The 12,647-nt window shown below is 43.9% G+C and overlaps 1 protein-coding gene across 2 annotated transcripts; it reads left to right on the top strand.

The window, feature by feature from the left end:
* Window positions 1–430: 430 nt before the first annotated feature.
* Window positions 431–12,309, top strand: LOC133110698 (protein ILRUN-like). Of its 2 annotated transcripts, XM_061220955.1 has the most exons (5): window positions 431–729; window positions 6,905–7,059; window positions 7,400–7,597; window positions 8,429–8,739; window positions 9,900–12,309. In XM_061220955.1, exons 1-5 carry the CDS (start codon window positions 572–574, stop codon window positions 9,933–9,935), a joined length of 858 nt encoding a protein of 285 aa, XP_061076939.1. In that variant the 5' UTR covers window positions 431–571; the 3' UTR covers window positions 9,936–12,309. The 2 variants fall into 2 exon arrangements, with proteins under 2 accessions (XP_061076939.1, XP_061076938.1); XM_061220954.1 differs by having other exon boundaries at window positions 8,429–12,309.
* The last annotated feature ends 338 nt before the right edge of the window (window positions 12,310–12,647 follow it).

Genomic DNA, 12,647 nt, shown 5'->3' with positions numbered 1-12,647 from the left:
CTCTTTTGGTACCTCAATGTGTTACGATCGGTAGCTTTGTACGAACATACTGTTCATTTGATGCATTCAATGTGATGGTAAAGAAAAACATGTAAGATCAAGTACACACGTATGCTATGAATTCATTAATTATGTTAACTGTGCATACATATTTCTATAAATATAACCATATAAAAAATTCGAAAAATAATTCTGTACATTATTTAAATGAGTGTGTGGCAGTCTGTGGAACAAATGCATGTTTGCGCGTCAGAAATCATAATTTTAGTGGTGCCTTTTGTTGTTGGTGGAGTAATTTGCGGGTCTGCCAACACTGGCGATTGGAATTTATTGTGTAATGATGCCAATCAATGAGAGGCTGTCTTCGAATAGCAACAGATGACGTAGTACCCACAACCCGCATCATGACGTGTAGAGATGTTCTCGTTTAGCTACGTCAGGCGTTGTCCCCCCCCGCCAGCCATGCGTATTGAGCTTGTTGTTGGGTTGGTTGTTATGACTGGACGAGGCCTCGGACTAAATTAGGAGAGAAACCCCAAATCTCCCCCGTCGCCGCCCCGGGACACCCGCCATGGAGGGCATGGACATTGATTTGGACCCGGAGCTCATGCAGAAATTCAGCTGCATGGGCACCACTGACAAAGACGTGCTCATATCCGAGTTCCAGAGACTGCTTGGGTTCCAGCTGAACCCTGCCGGCTGCGCTTTCTTCCTGGACATGACAAACTGGTGAGTGCGGGGACGCAGGCCCTAGCTGGAGGTAGGGGGGCTGACACGGACTGGTAGAGCTGCTGGAGTTAATTTAATATGACACAGACTAACGAGCTCTTCTGTTTATCCAGCATTGGATAATTACTGTGCATTGCTGACAGTGTACGAGTAGTTTTGCGGTATGAACACTTTGACACTGATTTTTCTGCTTAGCTAGCTAGCTAGCATTAGCTAGCTACATTCTCCTTGTCTTTTTTTTTTTTTTTTTTTTTACAGCAATTGACTTTGCTACGTGAACATGCACGTCTGTAAAAAAAAATAATAATAATAAGGGACGATTTGGGGACATCATGGAAGCGTTCTCTGTAGTGATATAAGTTCAACGCTGACATTCGTAAACCAACTTGTGCAGTCTGTCAGAAATAGACTGCATGTCTAGAGTAGCTTGTTCCATTGTTAGTTACGACTGTGTGCGTTTTCTTTTTCCAGGTTACGAAATCATTTGCTATCTTGAGCCAAGTTAATTGTAGAAACCTTCGGTTTCCCCCACTGGAAATCGTGTTCAGTGAGTTGTCTAGCTAAACAGATGTGGAGTTTTCTCAGTCTACTCGTTCATCTGTTGTGGATTTGGGCTGGTTGTTGCTTTCTCCAAAGGGCTTTCGCTCTGAAAATGAGGGAAATTATTCAGCTTGATAACCTACTGCGAATGCATGGTCTCCGTTTTATCGTTTGAAAACATGGCATGCATGTTTCTTAAAATCATTTTTACTGAGTGAATGGTATCACAGTGGAGAGGTCTAGTCAACCAATTTGACATGTAGTTAAGACATGAAATGCAATTAAATGCAGACATAGGTTCATATGATCACTGGTTCAGTATCCATCAGTTCACTGCCGAGCCGACCTGTTAACGCAATGACATAATTACGCATTGGCTGCGATTTTCTTTCATCGTTTCATGAAATGGATCGCTATAATGGCAATAAAGGCGTGTATTGCACAGACATGTGTTTTTTTTTCTGTGAAATGGTCAACAACTTGACTAACTAAGTGATATGTACACTTTTATTCGGAGCATGTAGGTAATTGTTGCTTGCTTGATAGTCAAGTGATTGAGCACTTTGTAAAGAATAGAACTGAAATTTGCGCACCGAACCTAATCTCTTCTCGGAGAGTATATTTCCTTGTGGCATTTTCGAAGTTCCATATGGTTTGAGTCATCAAGTAGTACAAAGGCGAGTGTAGTAACAATATGCTTCCAATCACATGACTCCAGCCCGGAAAATAGCAATGCTAAAATTAGAATCGCGACGTGGGGACCTTTCTAGCGGCGGAACACCTGAATTGTGCTTTTATGAATTGATCGATGGTATTTGTTGACGTGAAGGCTGTTGCGGTATTCTTGAACTTGCTCTTGAAAAGCCATTTTTAAAGTTAAGTGTGTCACGTAATTACGGAAGGGGGCGTGGAATGGTGGGAACTACCTGTACTTTGAACATGTTTTTGTTATTATTTGATGTTATGTTTTACAATCTAGCTATACTGTGAAATATGATTTATTGTATATTTCACGGCGGGGGGTCATGCGTCACTACCCACATCTGTCAACCATTGTTATTATTTTCAGAATTTAACATTATTTGATTTCTTTATAACTTTCCTTGTCATACAGTTTAATCTTTGAAGCCACTCCTGTTGGCAGACTCTCTTGTGTGCTGTTTGTTTGTTTGATATACACAGGCATGTATCTGTCAGAGCTGTTTATAAGTTTTGTGATTTTTGAATCAGCAGTTCCCCCGCATTTCTCTCCCCTTATTTCCAGACTGATCATCATTAATATTTCATAATATTCTGCAGCTGTGAATAACTTGTTTAACAGCCTCGTTTGACAGCCTGTTAGTTTTTCTCCCCAGAGGGGAATATGCAGTATGTCTGTAAGTCAGTGTCTCTGCAGCTGGTTGCCTGCAGTAGGATTTGAGTGAAGTGCATGGTCTAAAGCAGGGGTGTCAAACTTCAGTCCTGGTGTTTGTGTTTACCTTTCAATCAGCAGCCAATTAAGGCCTTTAGAACAAGGTGTGCAGACTCTTTAGCCAACCAATGAAAGTGCAGGAACACATAAAAAGCCAGCAGGCGCAGCAGCCCTGAAGGTGTTGATTTTGAGATCCCTGCTTTGAAAATTTTAATATTGTCCCTCTGAGAAATCAACAAGGATTCTTGTTTTTCCAGTCCAGACCAGTGAAGTAAAATACATGGAGGTACGGGGAACACAGAAGCTTTTATTAATTATTGTAGTTTATCAGTCACTCTTATCCAGGGGGAATCACGCGGATGTTTTCTGTTACCGGGCAGGAAATCTTTCCTTGCCCAAGGCTTGCCCTTTGGGTATTTAGCCCCGGCTCTCCGTAAAGCTGTTTTATGATGAGGCACTTTATAAGAAGCACTATACACATAGTATTTGAATTGAATTGAGTATACAATCTATTTGTCTGCCTGGATATTTTACTTAGGCAGTTCAGGTGAAGTACTTTGCTGAAGGATACAATGGGAGCACCCCAGCTGGGAGTCAAACCCAAACTCAGAGTCATTAGCCCAGTACCTTAACATATAATACACATCTGAAAGCAACTTGCTGGCCCTACGTGCATTCAAGATTCAGACAAACCCAATGCATTACATTACATTACAGTTACAGTTGATTTGACTAAGCAAGGGACAATCTTATTGTGGGTTTGAACCAACAACCTTCTGGGTCCCAGGCAACTTAGCCACTAGGCTACAGGCTGCCCCAAAATATTGAAGGTCATTTGGAAATAACTACAGAACACAGGTCAGATAAGGTACAATTCAGATACAACATGAAAGCCAGAAGTAGTTTTGTTATTAGACAGTTTTTTGGGAGTGTCGACGAGTATGTTTACATCTTTGGGAGACTCCCCGGTTTTTGGCAGAGCTGCCCGGGATTTCACCTTTGGGACGTTGACCGTAGGTAAACCTGCCAAATGTATGTTAGAATGTATAAAGGTAAATGTAATAAATGTATAAACCCATCCCTGTGCAGTTGCATAGTGTATTGGCTATGGGAAGTGCTCAACAGGCACAACATTAGAATAAGAGTGTTTGAGTCTCTGAATGTTGATTTGGTTTTCCAGTGCTTCCTGGCTCATTGGCTGGGTGTATTGAGACAGGATTATGAATATCGTTGGAAGGAGCAGTCAGAGAGGATAATTACAGACTGGGGGGGACAGACGTAGGAGGGGCTGCTTACTGGAGCCCTTTGAGGTGAGCTTCAGTCGCTCATCAAAGGGGCGACACAGGAAGCTGGGAGCAGCACTTCCACTGGCGGGAGGCAGAATGAAACCCTTCAGCTCTTTGTTGAGGGCGCGGTCGTGACTTAAAACGGGATCACTGGCAAACCGACACTGATACTGGTCACCTCTCTTCAGCAGCTCCCTTGTCCTGCTCACTTATGGCATTCAGTCTAAGTTAATAAAATAAATTAGTAATTTGTTATTTAGCTGACGCTTTGCCCAAAGTGACTTACAGCTGATTAGTCTAAGCAGGGGACAATCCCCCCTGGAGCAATGTGGGGTTAAGAGCCGCCTTTCTTTCCTAAACTTTTGGGGAGCATAGTCAGAGAGCTGATGGGTTACGTTGTCTTGGTTCTCAGACAGTGAAATTAATTAAAAAAACTGACTGTTGATGATGTGCAAAGGTTCTGATTTAAAGTGAAGGTAAAGGTGGGTCAGCGTGGGAAAGGAGGGTCATATCTGTTTCTGGATCTCAGAGCAACTTCTGCTCTTAATTATTGCTTGTAATAATTTACATGATCTGATATTTAAGCTACATTCTGTGACATGAACTGCAGCTGTTGGCTGCTTTTTTGCCTGTATTGTAGTGTTTTATTGTGGTCTAATCTACAGTATGGGTGAATCAGCGTTTGTGTATTTTGACAAATTTGCTGATTTAGCCTGGGTAGCTAACTGGTGGCAGAAAAAACCTGCACCAGTCCTCCAGGACTGGAGCTGCCCACACCTGGTCTAGCTACTACAGAAATGAGGACTAGTCTGTATCTGGGACCAGTGTGTTTACAGGTTTGTGTTGTCCCTACTACCCCTGGGTCTGTTAACTAACTGGCTGTGTACACCTGTGCTGGTTCATTTGTGGATTAGGCCACTGAGCCTATAGGTTTCACCTTGATTGCACTGTGGGGAAAAAGAGGTTAATCACTGTCGTGGACCACAGTCAGAGGTTAATGCATTATCTGCGTGATAAGAGGAGTCATGTCCTAATGCAACATGGGGAATAGATTTTCTAGTGGCCTCGTGGTGGGTTCATAACTGCGTAGTACAGGTTCACTTCCTCCTCCGTCTAGGTTTGACTTGTTCAAAATTAGGCAGCACCACAAAGTATGCGGTTTGATGCTGCAGGATTGGTAGAACAGGTTAGGTGGGTCAGAGTAGTTTGTCAGAGTTATGTAAATAGATGGAGGCTGTGTACAAACTTGCTTTATTGGTCTCGGCACCAATATTTGCAGTTTTTGTGCACCTGTCCACACGCATGCTTGACTGCAGAGAGGATGCTACCAGTATGAACTTGCTCCAGAACTAACAGCTGTAATTAAAGTATTACTTCAGGTTGTTGCATAGCAACGCAATCAACCTGCAGCCAGAATTCTAGAATTGTTACATTGTGAACAAATATGTAGGCTGCATTGGAAAGTTTGTTGTTCTCTAGAATTGCTCAAAATGTTTGTAGCTTCTCTGGCTCTTTCTCCACTACTACCACACTCACACCCTTTCTTGACGTTTGCATCAAACATTTTTCCCTCTTTCAACTTCCATCTCTGGTCTTCTGCTGTTCTGTGATTCCATGTTATTTTAGTACCTGTATATGTACCTTATTTTACCTGTTTTATTCTTGGTTCTGTGCCATGTTTTATCTGTATATGTATGCATTTGATGTGTTCTATATTTTCGTAAAGAAAGGTGCTATTTAAAATGTATGTTTGTATTATTATTATTATTATTATTATTATTATTATTATTAGTGAGCAACAGTTAGCAAAATTATACGTGGCCAGGGTTATTCAGACAATAGCCTACTGGCACCATCGTCTGTGAATGCCGTGAGCTGAGGAAAATGCTGGATAGCCACTCAATTGGCAGAAAGGTTGATACAGCAGTGGTCCATGTTCTGTGTGTGAAAGCAGCCATTGTCGGTACAGTGATCCAGAACCCCAGTACAGTTCCCGCACGGTGTTGCTTCTTCCAAAGAAAAAATCTACCAATGTCGAGATGTAATTCCCACTGGCGTGTGGTGGAATGCAGTATTCACTGTCGCTAACACTTTGGGCATAGGTAACATTTTGAATGTCGTCTGCATGGAACATGAAGGAATGTACAGAAGTGTGACACATTAATGGATATCCAGCTATATAAATGAATTGTATGCAATAGGATGTAAGCTGTTTAAGTCACCATCTAGCCTACTCTATATCTAAGGCTTCCTGGAGAGATGGTTATCTCATGCTGAAAACAATATGGATCAATTTAATGCTTATAGTGTAGGTAGCGTAAATGAGGTGATGTTAAATGATAGTCTCATTTTAGTAAAAGTGTGTGCCAGGTGAACATGTTCCTACTGTCAGGAACCCACTTGGAGGTGTACCTGCCATCATTTCATCATGCTCTGAGGGCTAACATTGGTGGGCGACGGTTAAACCATAAGAATTTAGTCCGCAGTTACCAATTTACAAAGGAAATAAATGTTTAGAATGTTAATTCAGTACATACTGTTTTTTTTTTGTTTTTTTTAACCACTCTACTGGAAACCCTCCAACAGCGCAGTTTCTCCCTGCTGCGTGTTTTAGGGTCATGCTGTCTGTGACAAGCTCAACTGTGATTAAGAGTCTTGGGCCAGTAAACACCCAAACATGCATTTTGCATGCCAACAGTTCAGGTGACCCCAGTCATTTCAAATCAGACAGTGATTGGAGGGTGCCACACAAGCCTGTTATTACAGTTCTTAAAGGATTATTTGAGGCGACGAGCTGGCTTCAGTGTTCACAGTGTCATGTTTGGCACATGCTGTAATGTGGGGTGTGTGGTGGTACGCAGCCATGTTACTATGGCGACTTGTCGGTCTGAAGAGCAGGTGCACTCATACCCCCCCGTACCCCTTCTCTCTGTGGCAGGAACCTGCAGGCAGCCATCGGCGCGTATTACGACTTCGAGAGCCCCAACATCAACGCGCCCTCCATGTCCTTTGTGGAGGACGTGACAATCGGGGAGGGGGAGTCCGTGCCCCCTGACACAGAGTTCACCAAGACCTGGAGGATACAGAACACAGGTGTGTGTCCTAGCACTTCAGGGTGGCCCATCGTCTGTTTACTGTAAGGGAACACGGTGCGTTAGCCGTTAGCCTGGTGGTATGGGCCCACTGCAGTGTCAGTGTTGGTACTTTACATTGCATTTTATTTAACAGACGCTTTTAGGACAAACTACAGAACAGGTTCACATAGAACCAGTTGTATAGCCATGAACATTAAGTGTAGCACACATGGTAAATAGACCAAGTCCATGTTTAAGCAAAGTTAGCATTAGCATCATCATAGCTGTGTTTATACGTGTGCGTGTGTGTGTGTGTGTGTGTGTGTTCATACGTGTGGTGCTACGTGTGTGTGTTTCAGGCTCAGAGTCCTGGCCCCCGGGGGTGTGTCTGAAGTACGTGGGTGGGGACCAGTTTGGTCATGTGAACATGGTGATGGTGCGGCCTCTGGAGCCTCAGGAGGTGTGTGAGGTCAGTGTGCAGATGCGCAGCCCTGCCGCGCCCGGCATGTACCAGGGCCAGTGGAGGATGTGCACGGCCACCGGACTCTTCTACGGGGGTAAGGGAACCAGAGACTCACTACACTACACTACACTATGGTACGCTACGCTACGCTACAGTCCGCTACAGTCCGCTACACTACAGCCAGTGGAGGATCACACTCGCAAACTTACAGGGGCTGTGTCGGAGAATGAGTTGGAAATCCAGGCATTTTCTACATCAACTACATCACCTCCAAATTGTATAAGGACCTGGGTCAAATACAATATTGTTTAACAGCTGATTAGACTAAATGGGGGATAATCCCCTTGGATTGGGGTTAAGGGCCTTGCTCAAAGGTCCGACAGCTGTGCATCATGGCTACACCGGAGTTTGAACCACTAACCTTCAAGGTCTCAGTCATGTACTTTAGCCACTAGGCTACAGGCCATCCAAATACTTTTCTGTGCTTGATTGATCATGCCTGGTGCAATTGAGCCAACCAAGAGGACCAGAAGGTGGGGTCTTTATTTTCTGAGAGTATTTCATCGGTTCCAATACACCAGACAAGCTCCGAAGAGTGTATAAAAATGTTTGAATCCAGAACAATTACGAATGAAGTATATGACCCAGGTCTGTAAGCAGTAGTCAGTAGGTCAGAGAACTGCTCAGTGGTTCCTCCCTCTCCTCGTGGACCTACAGCGAGATCCAGGGATTTGAGCTGTTCCATCTACACCTATGCAGTACACCTGATAAAAGTGCCTGATACGTCTATTCAAGCCTAATCAGATGTGCTTGAGGTGGAACACATCAGATACCTGGACCCGGCTGTAGGTTGGGGAACCACTGCACTCCTAACCGTGCGCGCCATTAAAAGCCTTCCCCTTGCACGTCCTGTGCCCCCGCGCAGACATGATCTGGGTGATCCTGAGCGTGGAGGTGGGCGGTCTCCTGGGCGTGACACAGCAGCTGTCGTCGTTCGAGACGGAGTTTAACACGCAGCCGCACCGCAGCGTGGAGGGGGACTTCAACCCCTTCGCCTCGCCGCAGAAGAACAGACACCCCTCCAGCGAGAGCAGCCTGAAAGACCCGGGGGGGCCCTGGAGCGACGGACCCCCCCCAGACAAAATCCACCAGGAGCAAAACGGACTGTCGCACAACTCTGTAAATATAACGGCAAACGGTCTCCAAAACAACCTGTCGGTAGTGACATACGGCCAGGTACGTGCGTGCGGATCGGGGGAGACTCTGGAGTGGGCGGAGTCCTGAAACTTTCTCAACAAGCATTTTATTTGGTTGTTTTAGTAGATGTTTGTCTTTTTTGCTTTTTTTAATAATGTCTTGGAAAATTCGCACTATTCTTGTCTCACTATTAAGGTCATATTGGTGTTGAGACTAATATTTAATCAGATTTCCAGTAAGTGATGCCCAGTTGTTTCTCTCTCCCATGAGTCAGTCACAACTAGCACCTCTGTAGATGTGTGTGTACTGTCATTCTTCCATATTGACTAAAAACAAGAATGAAATTCCTCACCAAGAATATTTTTATCCAAAACTCCCCCAGAATAAAGGAGCATGATGCAAATTTTCCCATCGTTATTTTTATCCCTACAAAGAGTGTTGTTGTTTATAGTTTTCATAACTGCTGGCCTTGTTCAATATTCCAACTACAGCCTTTGAATTCCACACTGGAGACAAACACAGTGTGTCTGTGAGCAGGGCCACTCGTTTACAGATGCAACTGATGTGATTTGAGGCCTACTGACTGGGCCACTGACCGGGGTCCAAAGTTTGAGCCACACACACCCGGTACCCTCCAAGGCTCCATTCGCTTACATTCGCTTACATTTTGAGGCCTTTCATTACGTTATATTGCAGTCATTTAGCGACCTACAATGAAGTGCAAATCAGACCCAGGGGCAAATGCGCTGAAAACCCCAGAGGGAAGTACGGTTCCAAGTGCTAGAGCGATCGCATGGTTACAAACATGGAGTTTCCCCTTCATACAGCAGGAAATGTATACAATGCCAGTTAAGAGGTGGGCTAACAGACTCAAGCATCTGCACCCAGGACTCTGACCTCTGAACTCTGACCTCTGATAAAGCAGGACTCCTGTTGTGTCACATTTCTCCCTACAGAGTATAAAATTATGTCCACAACAGTCTCAAGAGAGAAACTCTGCTGATTTCCAGGTGGTTTGAAAAAATGGTAGAAAACAATGAAAACTTGTGTCTCGCACTGTATGTATTCCAGTGCAGTGTGTCACTCGGGATTTGATCAGACAACGTGCTGGTGTTTCAGCCCCAAGTCTCTGTCCTGGTTCCTAGAGTAACCCTCCTTCTTTCTCTCTCCCTCTTTCCCTTTCTCTCTCTCTCCCGCAGGGTATTCATGGGCCCTATCCTTTCGGACAGTCTTAAAAGAAGGGGATCGCCGTCACTGGGCAGTCGCCTTGGGGTCACCCCAAAAAGGGGACAGAGGGGGGTAACAGAAATTTCATACTGACACTTGGCCGACCCCCGACCCTTGGCCCCCTACACCCCACCCTCCTCCCCAGACAGCAACAGCGAGGAGAAGAGAACATTCAGCTGTTTTTGTTCCCTATAAATAATTCAACATACATCCACAAGCACCCAATGTACGCATGTATGAATGCTAAATTAAAAAGAGTGATAGAAATGTTTTAAAAGAGATGTCAAGTACACAACTTATTTTTTTTATTATTATTATTTTGTTTTGTCATCACGCGATTAAGTGGATACTGCTCGATTGAGACCTAGGGGAGAGCGAGTGTGTGTGTGCTTGTTGCGTGTGTGTGTATGTGTGTGTATGTGTGTGTATGCGTGTGTACGCATGTGTACGCGTGTGTACACGAGCGCAGGTGTGTACACAAGGGGTGAGATAGATTATGATGATGTGAAAAAGCCATTTATTTTGCCTGTTGAGTGATTGGTAGTTTTTGAATTGATGTTGGAAATGTGTTGAATCTTTTGTCTTTTTTCTTTTTACATTTTAATAATAATTTGAAAGTGTATACTCTTTTGGGGGGGAATTTATACTGATGTTTGTTTGAAGTTGTGATGTGAGTCTTGGGACGCACGTTTAGCAGAAGCTTGTTTCCAGAGTGGCTGACATGCATTACATTTTTTCTACAGTTTGATATTTTTGCAGAAGTGGTTCAGTTCAGATTCATCACCTTGCACAAGGGTTACCATACCAGCACCCCAGCCGGGAATCGAACCCGCAACCTTTGGAAGGCTGTAATATCTTCCACACTGCAACGTTGCACAGACTCTTGGGATTTATTGTCATTTTTGTCAAATCGTGATTGGAGGTGATCATGAGGTTTGTAAGTGTCGCACGCCACGTTTGCCTGAACTGGTTCCATTGGGCTCCCGGTGTGTGTTTGGCGAGGGTAGACCAGCAGGTGGAGCTGTTTATCAGAGGACCCAATCGGGTAAGCGTGTTTCTCAGATCAGTGTGAACTCACTCTTCCTTTTGTCACCCAGTCAGCTGGGCTTGGGCCTCGCTGCTGTGTTCTGGGCTTTGCCCGGTCCCCGGTCACATGGTGCTAACTTCCCTGAGTCAGGGCTTACACACGACGCAGACGTGCAGGCACAGGAAGCCACAAGCCGTTATTGTGCCGTATCCAAACGTGACCATATGCGCTCGGTTGCCCTGATGGAGGAGAAATGTGTTCTGTTGCCCTTCATTTAGTTTGCTTTTTGACTTCATTTTTCTTGACAGGTCTTGGTTTGTGGATATTGTGGATAATTGCTCGTATCAGGGGGATGGGGGGTGGGGTGTGTTTCTAGGGTGCCATCTACAGTCCTGCTCTGCTAAAATGAAATTCTACTGGTCATCCACATTCTAATATGCAATTGAAGAGTTTGTTGGAACCCTGTGATTAGGGTGTGTTCGTGGTATCATGCTCACTCTGTGTAAAAGCAGGAAGCTGCGACAGTGCGTATGCGCTCAAACCCATTGAACACACTGATTTTACTTGTGCACTGAATATTCTTTGAACATTATGACTCTATAATGCATGTTTTATTTGCTTCATGAAATATATCATTATATGGGGTGGTCAGGGATATGAGCAGATTGCAGATTGTCATTCTCCATTTTTCTCCACAAGTTTTCTCCACAAGTTTCACATATCAATTTAACCTTGATTTTTTATCAGGCTGGATTAAGTTTGTGATCCTTGGTTCCTGCAAGGTGTTCTCCATGTTCTTGCACTGAATAATTATGTCCCTCTTCGTATGTGGATGCTCCGGAAGTAGGTTTGAGGTAGGAAAAGTTTGGGTTCTCTCAGACGGGTCAAAGTTTCTTTTTCTGTGGTTTCCTCCCCTGCAGCAGGTGAGAGAACTTCCTCTCGCCATCCAGGAGGACTGGTTATGCCTGGTTTTAGCAGATTGGCGCTGGGATTTGTTCTGATGTAAACTGATGTCAGACAGGCACCTTGTCCCAAAGAGTATACACTGATGCCTTTTTTTGTCTTGTTTTTTTCTTCCTCTTTTTATTTGGATTTTTTTGTCCGAGTTTCTGCAGCATATTTTGCGTGAGCACGTGTTTGATTTCTCGCCTATACTGGTGTTTTTATTTTCTACTTTTCTGTGTAGCATTCTGAGCAGGTGAGTCACAATGAGTGAAGTGGATGAGTCTTTGTAGAGTTCTATGATAGCACATTTAAGAGAAGATAAACGAAAATGTTGAAACAAAGCAGTTTAAAGCCTTTTTCCTGTATGTATAAATGAACATTTGTATGATTAAATTAACACTGAAAAATAATTCAATGGCTCATTGATTTTGTGTGCACAGCACCAGTGAGTTTCAGTCTGCTCTACCCAAGCACACATGCAACATAAACACAGCAATTAATTGTCCCTTTTGTTTTATTGATTTATTTTTAAGCCATTGTGGACTAAGGCGCCCAATAGAAAACCCATTGGCCTTGGAATCACATTTCAACAGTCATGTGTCTTGAAAATCTGACTAGAGACTTAACGCACAGGTGGCATTTGTTAAGGGAAATGTCGCATCCACCCATAAGGGGTTAATATATATATATTTTTGGCATATATTAGTCTGGTTTTGTGCATCTATGGCAGTGTAGTTGTATGTCGCTC

The sequence above is a fragment of the Conger conger genome, chromosome 14 (assembly GCF_963514075.1).
Source record: "Conger conger chromosome 14, fConCon1.1, whole genome shotgun sequence".
Lineage (NCBI taxonomy): Eukaryota > Metazoa > Chordata > Actinopteri > Anguilliformes > Congridae > Conger > Conger conger.
The sequence above is the reverse complement of the archived record's forward strand: the minus strand, read 5'-3'. Positions and strand labels throughout refer to the sequence as shown.

Bases quoted from the DNA above. Each gene is read 5' to 3' on its own strand.
- LOC133110698 (XM_061220954.1), top strand. From the start codon at position 572: ATGGAGGGCATGGACATTGATTTGGACCCGGAGCTCATGCAGAAATTC. The intron at 730-6,904 runs GTGAGTGCGGGG...TCTCTGTGGCAG, and splicing joins TTCCTGGACATGACAAACTG to GAACCTGCAGGCAGCCATCG. The intron at 7,060-7,399 runs GTGTGTGTCCTA...TGTGTGTTTCAG, and splicing joins CTGGAGGATACAGAACACAG to GCTCAGAGTCCTGGCCCCCG.